This window comes from Thamnophis elegans, chromosome 2 (genome assembly GCF_009769535.1).
Source record: "Thamnophis elegans isolate rThaEle1 chromosome 2, rThaEle1.pri, whole genome shotgun sequence".
NCBI lineage: Eukaryota > Metazoa > Chordata > Lepidosauria > Squamata > Colubridae > Thamnophis > Thamnophis elegans.
The window spans coordinates 1,765,449-1,786,460 of record NC_045542.1 but is presented as its reverse complement, the minus strand read 5'-3'; the positions used below and the strand labels follow the sequence as shown (position 1 = coordinate 1,786,460).

The window sequence follows — 21,012 nt, the reverse complement described above, 5'->3', positions numbered from 1 at the left end:
TTTTTAAAAGCTGGATAAAAAGTAACTAGCTTACTTTGGCATGTGGGGAAATGGGATTACTCACTTACATTTAAGTCAACCATTTTCACAAAGAACACCTTCCACACTTGCAGCCCCGTGGAGTCCTCTGAAGAGGCGGCTTCTCTTCTGTCACACTTCAACCATCTGAACACACCCCATTTAAAAATCATACTTCTGAGGACATTGGCTATTCTTCCCATAATAAAAAGGAAGGAAGTGCCAAGAGCTCTGTTACCGTGTGCATTTACAAAAGTGAACAAGATTATTTTGGGTGAAGTTTAAGTTTAAGTTTAATAACGTTTATATGCCGCCCAATCCTGTAGGACTCCGGGCGGCTTACGGTACAGAATAAATCAAGAAAAAAAATAAAATAGAAGGAAAGAAAAGATAGATTTAACAAACACACCATGCACTCCATTCCAAGTGGGGCTGGACCGTATTTTGGGGTCAACAGCCCCAGGCCTGCCGGAACAGCCAGGTTTTAATGGCTTTCTGGAAGGCCGAGAGAGTGGGAAGGGTCCGGATCTCTGCGGGTAGATCATTCCACAGGGTCGGAGCAGCTACAGAGAAAGATCTCCCACGAGTAGTCGCCAACCGGCATTGCCCGGTCGACGGTACCCGGAGAAGGCCCAGCCTGTGAGATCTTATGGGTCGTTGGGAGGTATGTGGCAGGAGGTGGTTCCACAGATATCCAGGTCCTAAGCCATGTAGGGCTTTAAAGGTAACAACCAGCACCTTGAAGCGTGTTCGGAGACCAATGGGAAGCCAGTGCAGCTCGCGGAGGATAGGTGTAACATGGGTGTACCTAGGTACACCCGATAGAGCCGAGGTGGCGCAGTGGTTAAATGCAGCACTGCAGGCTACTTCAGCTGACTGCAGTTCTGCAGTTCGGCTGTTCAAATCTCACCGGCTCAGGGTTGACTCAGCCTTCCATCCTTCCGAGGTGGGTAAAATGAGAACCCGGATTGTTGTTGGGGGCAATATGCTGACTCTGTAAACCGCTTAGAGAAGGCTGAAAGCCCTATGAAGCGGTATAGAAGTCTAACTGCTATTGCTATCACTCGCACGGCCTCATTCTGGACCAACTGTAGTCTCCGAACACTCTTCAGGAGCAGCCCCAAGTAAAGCGCATTACAGTAATCAAGCCTAGAGGTGACGAGAGCATGAGTGACCATTTGAAGTGCCTCCCGGTCCAGGTAGGGCCGCAACTGGTGCACCAGGCGAACCTGGGCAAAAGCCCCCCTGGTCACAGCCGACAGGTGGTATTCTAATGTCAGCTGAGAATCCAGGAGGACACCCAAGTTGCGGACCCTCTCTGAGGGGTGAAGAGTTTGGCCCCCCAGGCTGAGAGATGGAATATCTGGTCCGTTCTTGGGGGGCAACATCAATAGCCACTCGGTCTTGTCTGGATTGAGTGCCAGCTAAAGAGACACACTAAAGAGATCTTTTTCCTTTTTCCTGCAAGTATTAATCTCCTACAGGCTTGATGGGAATGCAATCCCCCAAATCTACTCCAAAGAAGATTCATAAAATGGTATATTTCACTGACATAATTGCATGATGTTTTACAAATCCATTCCTGGTTGTCATCCGTCAATGCATTTCCTTTGATTTTTTTTATTTAGTTCAAACTCCTTGGGCCCTCTGTCCTTCCACCATGTACATACACTTCAGAAACAGAACGTTTTCAAATTTAACCGCATGCTAGTACACGTCTGTCATAATAAGAAAAAATTGCAATCTTTCATTTGTTCAAAGAGGTGGATAACATTAGGATGGAGCCTGATTTACATATCCCTTGAACCGAGGTGACAGAATGAACTCTGCCATTTTATGCTTCTGAACATTCTGTTATGATAGAACAAATAAACAAGGCTTCTTATCTCTCTAGCAGGGAACATATTAAGATTGCTCTCTCCCAACCCAAACAAAGTCTTTTTTAAAAAAAAAAAAACCTGAAGAATTTGAAGACAGATAAAAAAAGGAGCATTTGAATGTGACATCTCCTATCCTCAAGTTGAAGTAGCGTGAAGCGTTGATTCAAGGGTGGATGATATCCCCAGGCTACACCAATGGTGCCGCGTCTCGCCAAAGGGCATTTTTTGAATGACTTGGAAGGAGAGGCAGCATTGGTGCCCCCTAAGCTTTGGTGCCTTAGGCCAGTTCCTTTTGAGGCTTGGCTAAAGCCAGTCCTAGATAAGAGTGGAGCCAACACTATTTTTTTGTTTTTGTTTCTGCCTCATCACCGTGTCTTGGAAAGAATATAGCAAGCCTGTAAACACCGAACTACAAGCAATGTAGTTTTTCCCCACACTTAAAAGGAGCTTTTAAGTATCTGCTGGAAGTTAAACCCCATCAGAATTTAACCCCTAAAAAAGAGGGATCTCTATTTCCTTGGCTCTTGTTTATTTTTCATGCAAATATTCATTAGTGCAATTTCTCATTCGGCTGGGAGAGCTCCTTGATTTGAGTGCTTCTACATGTCAAGTTTGGTTCAGATTGTGAATTCCTGCAGCTGCTGGGGTTTAAAAAGCCAAAACCAGCATATGTGCATCAGTAAACTCAGGGAAGTGTTCCTGTCAGGTGTAATCTGATTCAGGGTTCGGACTGTACAGTCTGAACTTGGCCAATAGACCAACATTTGATGGTTTATTCGCTGGTAAAACTTTGGTTTAATGGAAACAGCATTTGTCATTGGGGAGGTAAGTGGACCTCTGCTTGAACCTCTGACATTTTTTTAAGAAAGCTCTCATCCAGGGTTCCTGGCAAATTGTTGCAAAGGCCTAGAGAGCTTTGCTTTGAATTGCATAGGGGGAAAGATCGCCTGCAGGCTTTTTCCTCTGGTTAAATGGGCTCTTCTAGACCTTTACTTGTTCTTTAGATGCAATAAAGCCAACCAGATTTCCTCACATACTGGCAAATGAATTTGGCATTACAGTAGCAAGCAGTATTTTGCACTAAGCAATACAAAGACTGTGCAGAATGCACACAACTCTCTAATGCTAAATTACCTTCACACTATGCCACCTGTGCTGTGTTGGCAGAAGTGACTGCAGTCCTCCAATATCATGTTTCTTAATCTTCTCACGACAGTAGGTGCTTTTGTTTAAATGAAGACTATACATGACTGATTCTTTTAAAAGGGGGGGGAGGACTGAAATCAAACGCATAGGTATAGAATAGGTCATTGGTTCCCAAACTTGGCAACTTTAAGACTTGTGGACTTCAACTCTCAGAATTCTCCAGCCAGCTCTGCTGGCTGGAGAATTCTGGGAGTTGAAGTCCACAAGTCTTAAAGTTGCCAAGTTTGGGAACCACTGGAATAGGTGATACCTTGCTCAACAGCACCAACTATGAGAGGGATATAGGAGTCACTGAAGTATGAGCCAGCAGTGTGCTGCAGCCACCAAAGAAGTCGATGTGGTCCTAGGTTGCACCAACAGAGAAATGGTATCAAGAACATATGAAGTGTTAGTACCAAATTACACTGCACTGGTGAGATTGCACTTGGAATACTGCATACATTTTGGTCAACACAATACAAAAAAGATGTTGAAATTCTAGAAAGGGCAGAGAAGAGCAAGAAAGATAATTAGGAGTCTGGAGTCTAAAAAATACGCTGAACAGCTGCAGGAGCTGGGTATGTCTAACAAAGAGAAGGACTAGGGGTGACATGATAGAAGTCTTCCAATATGTAAGGGGCTGTCATGAAGAAGAGGGAGGTCAACCTATTACCCCAAAAACCTAAGGACAGGACAAGAAGTAATAGATGGAAACTAATCAAGGAGAGATACTGCCTAGAACTAAGGAGAAATTTTCTGACAGTGGGAGCAATTATTCAGAGGAACAGCTTGCCTTCAGAAATTGTTCCATCATGAGTGCTTTTTAAGAAGAGAATGGACAGCTATTTGTCCAAAATGGTCTAGGGTCTCCTGCTTGAGCAGGAGGTCGGACCACCAAGGTCCCTTCCAACTCTGTTAGTCTGTATTTTGTAAATACTTTAAAAACTTGTTTGGGTAACACACTACATATTCTCTTACAGTTCATTGCATTAATTATAAATGTGGGTGGGGGTGGAAATGAACTTATCTTTTAGAGTGCATGCTTTTTTTTCTTCGTTATGCACACACAATTAACAAATTTTTAAAAATACTTTAAAAAAAATTGGAAAAGAGGCAAATATAAACCTCTAAAAACAAAGTTAAAGAAGAAAAAAAATCTATATACTCATCGATAGTCACTGGTTTCACAGTAAATATGCTAGCAAGTGTCACAGTGCTTCTGTCATAATCACATGCATTGCTGCCTCCTTTGATTGGTGGAAAATCCAAAACAGATCACATATTGCTGAAATGCTTATTATTATAATTATTATTATTATTATTTATTTGCTTCCACTTATATATTTATTGGTGATATGCACAGCTGTGGCTGGTGTTCTTTGACCTAGGTTAAATTAGTATTGAAATATTCCCATCAAAACTGGGTATTGATTATATACAAAATAAATATGGGACTAAGAAATTCCAGATAGCTTATGATTAAGATCAGGAATGATATAAATTGTTTAAAGTTAGCCTATCAAGGAGGAGCTAAGTTCAGTGTAAAGATGTTATCAATTTTCTATTTTTTCCCCAATATATTTTAGACTGTTTTTGTTTTAAGATTTATACTGTGTATGGGTTCTGGGAAGTCGGGGGAGGGAAGGCTGGGGGGGGTTGGGGGGAGGGTGGGAGGGAGGGAAGTATATTAGACTTGAGGAGGGGTGTTAGGTTTTAAAGTAATATGATTGCACATGTATACTGTCTTCTCTTATTCTTTTTTTAAAAACTAAGATATGTTAAGTATATTGATATGGAAGCATAAATACCATCAACATAGAATGGAGTTTGCTCAGAAGCTGAAATACACCAATGAGAGGAAGAGTGGGAAATAGAGGAGAGAAGAAAGATAGGAAGAGAGGGATAGGAGAGAGGGTAAGGGGGGAAGATGAGGAGGATAAGGAGGAGTGGAATGAAGAGAGAGGAGAAGGAGAAAGGAAGGGGAAGTAGAGTAGAAAAGGATGATGGAGGGAAGAAAGGAGGTAGGAGGGAGGCAGAAGAAAGAGGTGTATGGAGAGCAGAAGAGCTAATAATGGGTTTTTATCTTTTGGGGCGTTACACCAATGAGAGGAAGAGTGGGAAACAGAGAAGAGAAGAAAGATGGGAAGAGAGGGATAGGAGAGAGGGTAAGGGGGGAAGATGAGGAGGATAAGGAGGAGTGGAACGAAGAGAGAGGAGAAGGAGAAAGGAAGGGGAAGCAGAGTAGAAAAGGATGATGGAGGGAAGGAAGGAGGTAGGAGAGAGGTAGAAGAAAGAGATGTATGGAGAGCAGAAGAGCTAATAATGGGTTTTTATCTTTCTGGGCGTTGATGACAAGAGGAACTGATGTAATTACTACTTAATACAATAGGATATTGGCTATGTAATAGTATACATGTGATTGTATGTCATGAAAATGGAAAATAAAAAAGTATATACAAAAAAACCCTGGGTATTTTGGTTTTTGGAAGAGAAACTGTACTAGTAAAAGGGCAAGGATTTGATCAACCTTCACACAGCAATGCCTAAAATCCACATTGGTTTTCTCTTGTATTACAGAGAGAGAAAGGAAAGCTCCTTCAGTATCTTCCTTTTGCATGCAGCTAAAGCAGAAAAAAATTAATTTAGGACAAATGACTGGTCCTACTCTGAAACTCGGTAGGAAAAAGCTTTATTTGATACACTAGATAAAGTAGGCAGAAAATAGCATGGCCTTGCCTGTGAGGAAGGATATACATATGTTTATTCATACATGGCCTCCAGTGAAAGAAAAACTATTTTTACAAGGTGAAGTTGAAAGCTGAACACAGCTTGGAAGCAAATGGAGAGGTTAGCGTGACATCAGATTCAGTCCAGGATAACCTCTGCTGAAAGATGTATGTAAATCATTCAATAATTCAGATTTGCAGATCTGGGGACTCATCCAAGGCTGCCCACCCAGCCAACTACTTTCATGCCTAAGAAATAACTTGGAAGTCTGTCTCCAACAAAAACGTGACTGCTCCCCCTTGGCCATTTTCCTCTCCTCCCATCCTGACTACACAAGTTCTCCAAACTCCTGATTAGAAGGGCCAGGCTCTAGAAGCAGCAATAGAGCAACATGAGACTGCAGAGGTGCCCTGCTGGATCCTATGTGATGTTGTACAACTCTTGGTTTGTTCTTTAGAGCTCTGCGTTTTTGAGCAGCGGTCCAGGCTTCAGAATATTAATAATGGTGAATGACATACTCTCAAGTTAGACCGCTAATCATTACTGACATTCTGAACTATATCTCCCGTGGATCATATTCCTTGAATGTTCATTATAGAATATAATGGTGGCTGCACCATTATATATTCTATATGTTTAAATTTAATATATATATATATTACAACTGAAATAAAAATGCCATAAAATCTCATCTACACAGTGTGATGACTATAGCCGTTGTGTAATCTGTCTGCCTGCTCAGTTTATATCCAGGGGCTTCCAGATTCTTGGTCTTCAGTCTTATGATTCAAGATTTTTAAACTGGATTTGCATCTTTTCAAACCGAGGGTTGTCCCCTGTAAAGTAAGATGTGGCCATCCAAGATGCCCAGCGGGCCTGGAGGATTTCTTACAATATAGGCATGGCCCATAGTGACCTCTCTGTGGGAAAGATTAAAAAAATGGCGGATGGCTTCTGCCAAAAGTCAAGAAATGTGCTGCAGAGTACCACAAAAGGCTTGGAAAAGGTGTTCAAATGCCATAGCAATAGCAATAGCAGTTAGACTTATATACCGCTTCATAGGGCTTTCAGCCCTCTCTAAGCGGTTTACAGAGTCAGCATATTGTCCCCAACAACAATCCGGGTCCTCATTTTACCCACCTCGGAAGGATGGAAGGCTGAGTCAACCTTGAGCCGGTGAGATTTGAACAGCCGAACTGCAGATAACAGTCAGCTGAAGTGGCCTGCAATACTGCACCCTAACCACTGCGCCACCTCGGCCATGGTGTGTGTACCTACAAAATCAGAATCAGGCAAACAATGGTATTCCCTGTGATGTTTAATAGAAGTGAAAGTTAGATTTTAAATAAGCAGGACGAGAAGAGTATTGACACCTTTGAAGTTTAGTGTTGGAGAAGACTCCGGAGAATACCACGGATAAGAAAACAAACCAACAGATCATTGAACAAATCAACCCAGAGTTCTCGTGAGAAGTACAAGTGACAATACTCAAATTATCCTGCTTCAGACTTATATACAAACACCTAACTCTCTGAAGAAGGCTCTAATGCTGACAAAGATGGGATGATAGAGAGAAGAATGAAATACCCAACGGCAGTGGATGGACACAGTTACAATAACAGTGAGGGCACCATTGGGAGAACTGAAGAAAAACTATTTATCTGGTTGATCTGCGTATAAAATGATTCAATGGCACACAATCACTCAGTCAGTCTGTAGAGCTGGAACATTAGTATATTTTCCTCCCTTTTGAAAAAAGAAGAGTGTTAAAGCATTAAAGTAACGGGCAAATCTACATTCTGGAGTGTGATTTGTGAGTGAACATTCTGGAATATGGTTTGGAGCAAACATCTGCATGTGATATAGACATAATACAAAGTGATTTATAGGGCACAGACAGAAGAGTAGCTTCTTTAGTTCTTCAATCCAAGTGAAGAGTTAAAAAGCAAGTATGAACATTCTCAAGAAAAAGCACAGGGAAAGTTGCTTGAAATCAGGAAGAACTAGAGGGGAGAGATCTGGTTTGAAAGATCAATATAAAACTAGAAAGGAACGTATATATCAGAGACCTGGCTGTCTCCTAGCAAAACTATAATTTTCCCCCAAGCAAGACTGCCACCATTAGGAGACTAAGTATTTAGGAAAAGGCAAGCTGTTCTATTTCATCTTATGTAAAAGGGAAGACTGTGTTTGATCTCATTGATGCCCTGATTGCATCCCTCCCCGGCACTCTTCTTCTTCTCCATTCTTGGTGCTTGGCATAAATGTCTTAGCTGAGAACAAGAACTCACATGCATTCCTGGGGCCTTTCCTCTCTCTGGATATGAGACAGTTTCATACCGTCCGCTGTGCCAGGGAGTTCTGCCAATCCAAACACGCTGTGTCCCCTCTACAAGGAATTCACCAAACTTGGGAGAAAAATGGAGGGCATACTTGTTGCAGAGCCACAAAGATTTATCTCTTGGTTGCGATGTTTCAAAGATCAGGTCTGGCTAAATGGAGACATGACTTAGGTGGAAGTTTAGCAAATGGAGGACTGCGTGTTTATCCTGCTGTCTGGACTCACTTATTCATTCCCTTTTCATCTCCCTCAGATAATGAACTAGATGTTACAGAAAGAAAGGAAAAAGGAAAAAGGAAAGTAGCAATAGTGTTGGCACTTTTATCTGTTACATTATTAGAACAGCTTCCACTGCTGTGCCCAAGATGACACTTTCCTTCTTTATCTATACATGTCATAGCGATTAGACTGGAAAAAGCAATGTTAAGAATTCTATTTTGATGTCTGTCTTGTTTTGTTCAGCTAAACTTATTTTCTCTTGTTAATTGTAGGGATTTATCGTATAGCTAGATTTGGATTTATCAGCAGCTTTTGCCAACCTAGCAGTTCGGAAGCATGGAAAATCAAAAGGGAAATCTGTATCAGCAACTTTTTATTGGGTTATTTGTAACTGTTGTGAGCTGCCCAGAGTCCTTTTGTTGGGATGGGGGATCTATACAAATCAAATAAATAAACTAATCTAAAAAAAACGTGGGGAAAAATACTGTAATGCAGTTAGCCTTCACGTATATATCTGACAGAATCAAAATAGCGCTATATTTCAGTGGAAGTATCTCACTGCTCTCTTAACAAAAGTTAAATATATCATTGAGATCAGATTCATGGCTATTTATATGTTTACATTTTGTAATTTCTACATGAAATTTTACTATGACTAAAATATCAGCTTCTCAATTAAATGCTTGCTTCCTTCCTCCCTTCTCTCTCCCTTTTTCATTTTGTATCGTGCACTGTAGCTTTTGGTGCATATATGGAACATTTACAAAAACCGAAGTGTTAAAAAATAATCAAATGCATGTTAAGCCAGTATTCATTCCACTGTTTTGATTTCGAGTGATGAAAGTTAAATGCTTCAAATATTTTGGATATGGATTTATTTATCACTAAATTCTTAGCATTTTCAAACCCGGAATCATGGAACTTTCCAAACTTTATGCAAGCTGTAATTTCCTTAAAATGCCTGGAGTGTTTTCAGTTGTACCTTGGGAGCCAGGGGCTAGTTAGAAGTATGGGACATAATTAGTCAGGCTCATTGTTAAGAACCAAGAGAAGTGAAATCTCCTGGGTAATATCATGAACTTCTCATACAAATTGTCTGGTGCCTGAAATAATTCTATAGGAAAACCATGGGCAGAAAGTGTCTGATATGCCTGTCTTAAATAACAGTCTTAAATAATAATAATCATCTGACCCTATGCAAATAGGCGCAATTCATGCAATCTGAATGCTACAGAAATTAGTTGTAATTGTAATTTTTTTATTATTCTTAAATAATTAATTGGGTAAATATCCAAGCTCACAAGTATCAAACAAATGAATCAGTTCTAAAATGAAACTTAAATTGTATGACTAGAATATAATTCTTCCGCTCTCATATTCACAACATTTTAAAAGAGAAAATATTAGAGCTACCATAGTTGAATTCAGAAATCAAGATGTCGTTACAAGTGCTAGTTTCTTGTAAAAAGCTACAGAAACATCTAATTATTTCCAGCTATCTAGGCATTTTCCAGATTTCTGCACTCCAGATAGGGTAGCATTAGGCCAGTGTTTCTCAACCTTGGCCACTTGAAGATGTTTGGACTTCAACTCCCAGAATTCCCCAGCCAGCATTCGCTGGCTGGGGAATTCTGGGAGTTGAAGCCCAGACATCTTCAAGTAGCCAAGGTTGAGAAACACTGCATTAGGGAATACCAGCACATCAAGCAACTTAGTGATACCAAGCAGAAACTGACTATCAAGCCAAATACCTTCTTCCTTTATCAATTATCATCAACTCCTGCTTTGGATAGTCCCTCACTAATATATTGCTGATTAGTACTAATGTTTGTGCAATGCAGAAGGAACATTGCGAAAACTTTCTTTTGGATTCTACTCCAAAATCTACAAAGGGCCCTTTGAAGGAATTGCTTGAGAAGTCAACTAGTGTGGCGATACACCCTTGTACAAACTAGGATTGGGTGTAGTTTTAGAGAGGCAATAAATACTAATTTATGGGTTCCAGGTTGTGGAGCCTACAAAAAAATGCAGGCAAGATTGTTGGAAGCCTTGGCTTTTGTGACGGATTATCTGAATTTATCACATGGTGCTAATGGGACATTGTGCTCACAGGAATGCCTGTCACAGACTGTTCTGTGTTTTAAACTTTGCTTTTGACCTAAGAAGGGGAAGCAGGTTTGGATCGGGATGTATTCCAAACAATCTCTGACAGCAGCTTCACAGATGCAAACGTTGCCAATAGCTGTAGCAGTGCCTCATGCCAAGCACTGTAAAACATTGTGCTAGAAACTTCTCCTGCGTTCTTAAAATCGTCTCTAATACGTTCATTTCTTCTGCTCCACAGCAAGGGTCACGATTGGTAAAATGAAGGCAACAGTACTTTCAAATCTCATAAGAAAACTAGAGTCTGTAATGTTAATAAAGGAAAAGGAGGATCCCTCTGAATCAGACACCATTGAAGGAGATTTGGGTCCAGGGACATTTTCCAGATAAGCCATTCCGTGCGTGCTTATTACTTTGTCCTGATCAGCTCCAGATTATATCTGAGACTTTCCCATATATTAAAAGGATTTCAGTTTGTGTGCTTGGTTTGGTGAGGTTGATTCCTGTCCCTTCATACTTGCCCATTCTGATTATGTAGATTTCCCCCCCCCCCATTTTTCTAATAACATTTAATTTAAAAAAAATCCTCCTGCCCATTTTTTTCTGCAGAACAGATTTCTTATTGCAGTTTGATATGTAGCAGTTCTTCCTGGTCCCTTTATAAACAGCAAATCAAGTCCGTTTTTTACCTTCCTAACAGAAAATATTTATTTATTTTCCTGGGCCAATTTTTAAAAGAAGACACTATTATAACACAACAAAATATACAACCATGGTGTAAAATAAATAACACTTCTAGAGAAAAAACTGAAGCAACAATGTAAGAGAGGAGCCAGATTATTTCTGCGAGCCATGGCTATCGTTGAAAAAGTAGCAGCCTTATTGGACATAGCAGAAGGAGCAGTTTAAATGACTAATCATTGGTACTACAAGGTGCAATGCAATGCAAGAGATGAGATGTACCTCATAAGGACCAAGAAGAATGTGTTTGGAAAACAACAGGCTCAACTCATCTGAAGGGCTTTAAAGTAAAACTGGAGGGAGAAGGACACCAATTTTTAGGACCAAAACCAAAGCGTAAAGTCTAATAAAAACACGTCAGAATAACATAAAATAGTAACAGAGTTGGAAAGGACCTTGTAGGTCTTCTAGTCCAACCCTCTGCTCAAGCAGGCAACCCTATACTATTATACCTCCAGTCCCCTAATCGTCTTTGTTGCTCTTCTCTGCATTTTTCTAGAGTTTTTATACCGAGGTAATCAAAACCGGAAGCAACATTTCAAGTGGGGGTCTTACCAAGGCACTATAAAGTGGTATTAAGACTGTGCGTGGTCTTGATTCTATAACTGTTAATGCAGCCTAGGACTCCATTGCCAGCTGCAGACGATGAGGAAGAGCGGGGGTGAGAAGGAAGGGGCACTCAGGGACATTAACAGAAGATGCATGAAGCAAATATAGGGTCAACATAAAGGGCTGAGATGCCTGTACGCTAATGCTAAAAGTATGGGGGACAAACACAGAGAACTTGTGAGAACTCCTGGTACGTGAGAGCAAATACTATATTGTTGCTTTTACTGAAACTTAGTGGGATGAAACTCATGATTGAAACATACTGTTAGAAGGATATAAATTGTTCAAAAGCAGCAGACTCAACAAAAGAGGAGGAGGAGTTGCATTGTACATAAAGAATTTCCACACCTCCACAGAAATATTCACAATACCAAAGCCTTCTTGAAAGTATTTGGGTGAATATTAGAGGAAAAAGAAATATTGTTATAGGTTTTGTATTATAGGCCACCTAGCCAAGTAGAGGAAATAGATTTTTAACTAAATTGAGGTGTACAGGAACCATGTAATAATGGCAGACTTAACTACCAGCTATCATCTGGGAGACAAATTCTGCAGCAAGTGGGAAATCAAACAAGATCCAGATGTGCCTGGCTGACAACTTTGTCATGGAAAGATAGAGAAGGGAACTAGAGGGTCAGTTATACTAGACTTAATTTTTACTAAAGGGATAAGTTGGTTGAGGGAACTTTGGGGGATAGTGACCATGTCATTCTAGAACCCGTCATAATGCAAGCACAGGAAAATTGAATCAAGTCAGACTGATGTTGTAGATTTTAAGAGAACTGACTTCAACAAACTAAGAGAGGGATTAGAAAGAATTCCATGGATGGAAATCCTAAAGGGGAAAGTAACTCAAGATGCTTGAGAAACTCTGAAAAATGAGATTATAAAAGCCCAATCTGACACAACACCACAGAGAAAGAAGAACGAGACCCAGATGAAATCAGCCCAGTTGCATAAAGACTGCACTTTGACAAACTGAAAATAAAAAAAGGACAAGTATTTAAAAATAGACAGAGGGACATATAACTAATAGCCCCAAATAGCCCCAATCTGCAAGGATAAAGTCAGGGAAGTTAAGGCTTTGAATAAACTAAAACTTGCAACAAATGCCAAAAATAACCAAAAAAAAGTTTCTTTCAATGTGTAGGAAATAAGAAGAACGTCAAGGAAATGATCCGTCCATTAATGGGAGAAAATGACAAGAAGGTGGTGGCAGGTAGAAAGCAGAACTGCTTAATTCCTTCTTTGCATCTGTCTTTACACATAATGAAAAAATAAACCAGCCTATCAAAAGCAGCACCCTGGGGGACGGAACAGGAATACAGGTGAAAATAGACAAAAAAAATTGCTAAGAGAACACCTATCCACTTTAGATGTTCAAATCACATGGGTCAAATAGTTTACATCCCAGGGTTCTGAAGGAGCTGGCAGCTATGACCTCTGATCCACTGAATAAAATCTTTCAGAACTCCTGGAGCATGGGGGGAAGTGCTAGAGGATTAGAAACAAATTGATGTGGTTTAAATTTGCAAAAAAAGGGGGGGGAAAGTGGAACCAGGAAACTGCAGACCAATCTGCTTGATATGAATTCCTGGGAAAATCCTGGGAAAGAAACAGCAGATTTCTGAGCACTTAGAAATGAACAGGGTAATAGAAGCCAGCATGCCTTTGTTAAAAAAACAGGAGATCATGCCAGACAAACATTATTGCTTTCTTTGATAAAGTGATTAAATTAGTCAATCAAGGAAGATCATACAAGACAAACACTATTGTTTTCTTTAGCAATAGCAATAGCAATAGCAGTTAGACTTATATACCGCTTCATAGGGCTTTCAGTCCTCTCTAAGCGGTTTACAGAGTCAGCATATTGCCCCCAACAACAATCCGGGTCCTCATTTTACCCACCTCGGAAGGATGGAAGGCTGAGTCAACCCTGAGCCGGTGAGATTAGAACCGCCGAACTGCAGAACTGCAGTCAGCTGAAGTAGCCTGCAGTGCTGCATTTAACCACTGCGCCACCTCGGCTCTTACACTTTGATAAAGTGATTAAATTAGTCGATCAAGGAAACACTGTGGATATAATATACTTGGATTTCAATAAGGCATTTGATAAAGTAAGCCACAGCCTACTTCTTAGAACAATGTGGGATAGACAGTACTACCACCAGATGGATTTGCAGTTGGCTGATCAACTGTACACCCATGTGGTCTTCAATGGGACTACATCTACATGGAGGGAAGCATGTAGTGGGGTAATTCAGGGTTCTGCCTTGGGCTCAGTACTCTTCAACATAATTAACCTAGATGAGCGGATAGAAAGGGAACTCATCAAATTTGCAGATGATACCAAGCTGTGAGGAATTGTTAACGCTTTGGAAGATACACTCAAGATTCAGAAGGATCTTGACAGACCTGAGCATTGGGAATCCAACAAATTACAATTCACTCGTGAGAAAAATAAGATCCTACACATAGGCAGGAAAAACCAAATGTACAGGTACAGAATAGGCAGTATGTGTGACTCAACATTAGTTCTTATGAAAGGGATCTACGGTAGGTGTCTTGATGGTCCAACACTTAAGTATGATCCAGCAGTGTGCTACAGCTGCCCAAAAAGGCCGATGCAGCCCTGGGCCACATAGCAATAGCAGTTAGACTTATATACCGCTTCATAGGGCTTCCAGCCCTCTCTAAGCGGTTTACAGAGTCAGCATATCGCCCCCACAGTCTGGGTCCTCATTTCACCCACCTTGGAAGGATGGAAGGCTGAGTCAACCTTGAGCCGGTGAGATTAGCAATAGCAATAGCAGTTAGACTTATATACCGCTTCATAGGGCTTTCAGCCCTCTCTAAGCGGTTTACAGAGTCAGCATATCGCCCCCACAGTCTGGGTCCTCATTTCACCCACCTTGGAAGGATGGAAGGCTGAGTCAACCTTGAGCCGGTGAGATTAGCAATAGCAATAGCAGTTAGACTTATATACCGCTTCATAGGGCTTTCAGCCCTCTCTAAGCGGTTTACAGAGTCAGCATATCGCCCCCACAGTCTGGGTCCTCATTTCACCCACCTTGGAAGGATGGAAGGCTGAGTCAACCTTGAGCCGGTGAGATTAGCAATAGCAATAGCAGTTAGACTTATATACCGCTTCATAGGGCTTTCAGCCCTCTCTAAGCGGTTTACAGAGTCAGCATATCGCCCCCACAGTCTGGGTCCTCATTTCACCCACCTTGGAAGGATGGAAGGCTGAGTCAACCTTGAGCCGGTGAGATTAGCAATAGCAATAGCAGTTAGACTTATATACCGCTTCATAGGGCTTTCAGCCCTCTCTAAGCGGTTTACAGAGTCAGCATATCGCCCCCACAGTCTGGGTCCTCATTTCACCCACCTTGGAAGGATGGAAGGCTGAGTCAACCTTGAGCCGGTGAGATTAGCAATAGCAATAGCAGTTAGACTTATATACCGCTTCATAGGGCTTTCAGCCCTCTCTAAGCGGTTTACAGAGTCAGCATATCGCCCCCACAGTCTGGGTCCTCATTTCACCCACCTTGGAAGGATGGAAGGCTGAGTCAACCTTGAGCCGGTGAGATTAGCAATAGCAATAGCAGTTAGACTTATATACCGCTTCATAGGGCTTTCAGCCCTCTCTAAGCGGTTTACAGAGTCAGCATATCGCCCCCACAGTCTGGGTCCTCATTTCACCCACCTTGGAAGGATGGAAGGCTGAGTCAACCTTGAGCCGGTGAGATTAGCAATAGCAATAGCAGTTAGACTTATATACCGCTTCATAGGGCTTCCGGCCCTCTCTAAGCGGTTTACAGAGTCAGCATATCGCCCCCACAGTCTGGGTCCTCATTTCACCCACCTTGGAAGGATGGAAGGCTGAGTCAACCTTGAGCCGGTGAGATTAGCAATAGCAATAGCAGTTAGACTTATATACTGCTTCATAGGGCTTTCAGCCCTCTCTAAGCGGTTTACAGAGTCAGCATATCGCCCCCACAGTCTGGGTCCTCATTTCACCCACCTCGGAAGGATGGAAGGCCGAGTCAACCTTGAGCCGGTGAGATTAGAACCGCCGAACTGCAGATAACAGTCAGCTGAAGTGGCATGTAATACTGCACCCTAACCACTGCGCCACCTCGGCTCTATCAATAGAAGAATAGCCTCAGGATTATGAGAAGGGATAGTACTGCTTTATACTGCAGTGGTGAGGCCACAGTTGGAACATTGCATCCAGTACTGATCACCAAGATACCAGAAAAGATGCTGAGGCCCTAGAAAGACCGCAGAGAAGAGCAACAAAGAGGCCATACAAAGGCGGCTGGAGACTAATTCATACAATGAATGGCTAAAGGAATTAGGTATGTTTAACTTAATGAAGAGAAGGCTTAGGGGGTGACATGATAGCTGTCTTCCAATACTTGAAGGGCTGCCACAGGGAAGAGTGTGTTTATTTATTCTCCAAAGCACCTGAGGGCAGGACAAGGAGCAATGGGTAGAAGCTTGTTAAAGAGACGCCCAACCTGGAAATAAGAAGAAATTTCCTGACGGAACAATTAATAATTGGAATAGCTTGCCTCCAAGAATTGTGGGTGCCCCATCACTGGACATTTTCAAGAAAAGATTGGACAGCCATTTGTCTGGGATGAAATAAGGACTCCTGCCTTGGGCAAATGGTTGGACTAGAAGATCTTCAAGCCTTATGATTCTATAAGTTCTGTCCTCCATTTATTATATAGAGGCAGTTAGCAGTACCTGTGAAGCATATACAAATCTGATTTTCATGAGGAATTAAAGTCACTGTTTGCTGCCATTTCGATTCAACAGTTCCTCAAAGGTTATTTAAGATAACTCCCATTTTGGCGGCCTTTTTCCAGATTCCGGAGACAGAAAACAACTGAAAACAATCTCTGGGAATATACTGTAGTAATTCCCTGTAGGAGCTGGGAATATTTTCGTCTAATATTTGCTCAAAGATATAGCGTGGTAGTATTCCAAACCTACTGAAAATGGATGTTCTAATGTATTTCATATAGCTAATGAATTTCATGTTCAGATGCATAATGCAGTGTTTCTCAACCTTGTCAACTTGAAGATGTCCGGATGCATTCGCTGGCTGGGGAATTCTGGGAGTTGAAGTCCGGACATCTTCAAGTTGACAAGGTTGAGAAACACTGGCATAATTACCCTTCTCTATATTTAATCACAATCTAATGATAGAAAAACATGCACGTTTCCATGGTTCTTTTTTTTCTTATTATGGGGATGTTTGAAAGAACTGGGGATATTTGAATTGTAATTGTTCGCTTTTTCTGTGGCTTCTTAGTGGATTTCTTTTTATTTTTTCCCTGAAAGTTCTATACGATTATAGAATTCAGTTATTTCAAAGTCTTACATCAATTGAAAGTGCTATGGTCTGCTTCTTTGCTTGTAGGTCTTTGAGATGAAGATCGAAACAAAATACTACATATACAAAATATGTGCAGAGGGCGCCAGTGTAATTGGAAGAAAGTTTGGTATTTTCAAAAACTGAATGGCTTTTTTAAAAAAAAATTCATTCTGGATCTTAGGATTCATAATTGTTCTGAAAGGATACTGATTATCGCAAGTAAAGATAGCAGTGTTTCAGAGTAACCAACTTGCACCTGATGAAAGGGAGAAAGGTACCACTTGTCCTTCAGGAAGTCTAATTCTTTTATTCCAGAATTCACAAAAAAAATATTTTATTTTGATGGCTACAGATGGTGTTTATAACCTGAAGGGGAGGATGGATCTTCGTCTCTATATCTGTGTGTATGTAAGGGTGTGCGTGCACACATACATACATAAACACATGAGTGTGAAGGCTATGCTGGTGGTTTCTCTTACCTGGTATCTCAATGCAAACCCTCTGCTATCTGTTAAAACGTACACCCTGCCCAGCCATGCCCTTATTTAGAACTAGCCTTCAAAGAAACCCCAAAACTGACCATATATGGTGAGTCTGTTGCTGCTGAGACTCCAGTAAGACAGGCCAGAGAGGAGCTGTGGAGGGGGAGGGAAGAGACTGGTCTTTGGCTAGAACCAGCCCTCATGGGAAAGGCAGGGCACCAGGAGAAAAATCAGGGCCTCCTGGCTAATCCACAGGCGCTCTGTTCTCTGTAATCGATGAGGAACTGCTAGGGAAGCTGTCTTAGCCTCAGCTAAGCCATGGTTTATCTAGCTCAGTGACTGGGGATCAGGGCTGGACAGATGCTCTTACATTCAAGGAAAGCCCATAGCTGAGTGCTCCCCATGCAGATTCAAACAGTCAGGCTAAGTTACAAGAAAAATAAAATAAAATCAGCTCTTGCTTCCAATGTGATTTAGAATAAAAGGTCCTGATGTAGAAAAGGAGGAAGCAAAAGATAACAGAGTCCTCACTTGAAGGTCTGCCAGAGCTTCCAACAGCTGTTTCTGCTAAGGACAGATGTGCAGGACACTTTCCTGCCTAACAACCTCAGCACAATCCACATAGCCCCTGATGAAGTTTTCCCTCACAAATGATAAAACGAAAGGAACGAAACACAAGTCTAGGGTTGATCTTCTGCAGGGAATCTGTTCTACTTATACTGGTAGGAGGAAAGGGAATTGGGAAGGCATAAACAAATCAGCCATGGCCATTCCCTCAGTTCCTTTTGTTTTAATTATATTTTCCCTTCTGGAAACCATCTAAAGTAGCAGCTGAGGGTCCCTCCAAAATTAGGGGTTTGCCTCCCCCCACTCCATGATTCAAATAATAGCTCTTTGAGTGCTGTTTTCCATTCTACCTTCCAAATGGCGCCTCAGATCATCTGAAGTGGCTGCCCTCACTATGTCTTTAGTGAAGAGTCATTGATAGCCAATAAGAGTTCCATCACATCATAGCTTCCTGGGCTTCCTGCTATTTTGCTAATCCATCTTAAGCACTCTATGTGCAGTAGCTGACCCATTGAAAGCCCATCATTCTGTCTCCATCTTCCCAACTCTCTGAGGCAAGAAAAGCCTAATGCACATAGGAACAGGACTCCCTGAGCAGGCTAAGTCATAATTATCCAGCCTCTACGGGGTGGAACACGTGACCTATGGAATAGCATGTTCATAAAAGCATACAATAAAAGAGTACCAAAAGATCTAGTCCAAACCCTTGATTATAGCAGGAATTTATTACTGCAGCATCCCCAATAGATGAACCTTCAACTCTGCAACCTGTTGATTCGCTTCTTTCAAATCTCACCTCCAAATTAGCTGGTGTGATGCAGGCCGGTAGAAAGAGATTTTATGCAGACAGAGCCACAAAACATCTCTGTATGCAATCTGTGTACATTAAGATGGGAAGCAAGATATTGTAATAGCAAAAACTCATCACGAGTCACCTCTGAACCTCCAAAGTTTAGTCTGGTTATCGCTTTGTTGCAAGACCGCTTGGGATTCCGCCGGCCAATGCCGACTGGCAACTACCCGGAGCAGAGCCTTCTCTGTGGCTGCTCCGACCCTCTGGAACGAACTCCCTGTGGAGATTCGGACCCTCACCACCCTCCAGGCCTTCCGCAAAGCCCTTAAAACCTGGCTGTTCCGACAGGCTTGGGGCTAAAGAGCTGTTGCCCCCGTCTCGAATGGTATGACTGTTGTGTGTTTTTAAATTATGTATTGTTATGTTTCGTCTTTATTTCCTGTCTGTACCCCCCTTCCCTGATTTGAATTGTGAGCCGCCCTGAGTCCCCTTTGGGGAAAAGGGCGGCATATAAATGAAATGAAATCAAATCAAATCAATTCCATATATACCAGCTTGGGTATACTGAAATCGATTTTGGGAAACAATAGAAAGATCAATAGCAAAGAAATCCGAGCCGTAGTCTAAAGTCGACTTATTTTGAATTAAGTACTGTGTGCATCAGAACTCACTATAAGAACTAATTTTAGGGGGGTGGAATCACGGTTGTCCACAAGGTTCTGGAGCAGCAAATTGTTTCTGTAAATGTGACAGGTGCATCCCGAAACCTGTTGCTGTCCAAATATATTGTTCATGTTAGTGAACAACTCTCGTGGGCTGGGATGATGCTGGGCCAGGGATTGGAAATGTGCGTTGACGCAAAGTCCTGGGATTTGTCTGGAAGTGAGATTTGTTGAATTCAATGGCCATTACTTAATATTTAAAGCACAGGTATAAACCTCCAAAGGCCAGAATGTTTATTCACGTGACCAAAAGCTATCCTCTGAGAGTTCAACAGACAGACCTTATAAATATCATGAAAGAGAGAACCAGAACCCTCATGTGTAAAATGCTCTTTCTATACTGTTAAGGGGGAAAAAAATGTTGCATCATATCTATTGTTCTGTATCTGTAAAATGGGCATAATCAGACATGGAATAGAATTAGTAAAAAAGCTGCTCCTGGGTATTTAACGTTTTCTTTCACTATTCCATATTCTCTATGCCTTCTCCAAAGTTTACAGTCTTTTCCCAGCCTCAGTTCACCTCCTGCCTGTAATATCAGCACGCAGGAGAACATTAGTTTGAAACGTGGAGATTGAAAGGAGGTGAGGGGGGGGTGTCTGTAAAATGCTTGGAATGCTTGAGAGGAGCTGCACCAAAGAAGTGCATTTCTCCCCCTTCGTGCCTGGATTTTTCATAGAGGCAAACAGCCCTTTGCACTTCTCCCGTCCTATGGTTGATTCAATCCCATCCCCGACTTGGAAAAAGTACCATTCCACGTGGGACTCAAAACCCCTCTCTCACACACACATGCAAACACATGGCATCTTGGCCATGCCTTACCTTACTCTTGACTTCAGCTGACATGCCGTAGGCTGGGCCCCTGTTGAAATGTGTTGCAGACATGACGGGGAGGGGGGCGTGTGGTGTTGTTGCTCAGTGCGGTTCTCTGCTTCCCTGCTTGCACGCTCAGGTCTGACTCTCCAAAGCTTTCCCTGCAAGAGTTTAAAAACTCTTTGCTCTGGCACTCTCCCCCTCCTCCGGTCCGAGGAGTCCTTCCATTGGCTGGGCTGCGTGGCCAATCGCCACCTGCCAAGGATGCTGATGTCAGCCTGATGGTATTAAGAAGCCATGGTGTCATTTTTTCCACCTTGAGGGGCTTGGGGGGCATCCAGTTTTGTTTCTGACTCGATTTCCTGATGGATGGAGATTCTAAATATTTACAGAAGCCCAAGCATGTGTGAAATGGGGAAATGC

At 41.9% G+C, this 21,012-nt stretch overlaps 1 protein-coding gene across 1 annotated transcript in view; it reads right to left on the bottom strand.

The window, feature by feature from the left end:
• CNN1 (calponin 1) overlaps positions 1-20,740 on the bottom strand; it is a 35,528-nt gene extending 14,788 nt beyond the window's left edge. Inside the window, exon 1 of the mRNA XM_032210988.1 lies at positions 20,599-20,740. Coding sequence (XP_032066879.1) covers positions 20,599-20,661 — 63 coding nt within the window. The 5' untranslated portion in view covers positions 20,662-20,740. The remainder of the gene's footprint in view (positions 1-20,598) is intronic.
• Positions 20,741-21,012: the final 272 nt, after the last annotated feature.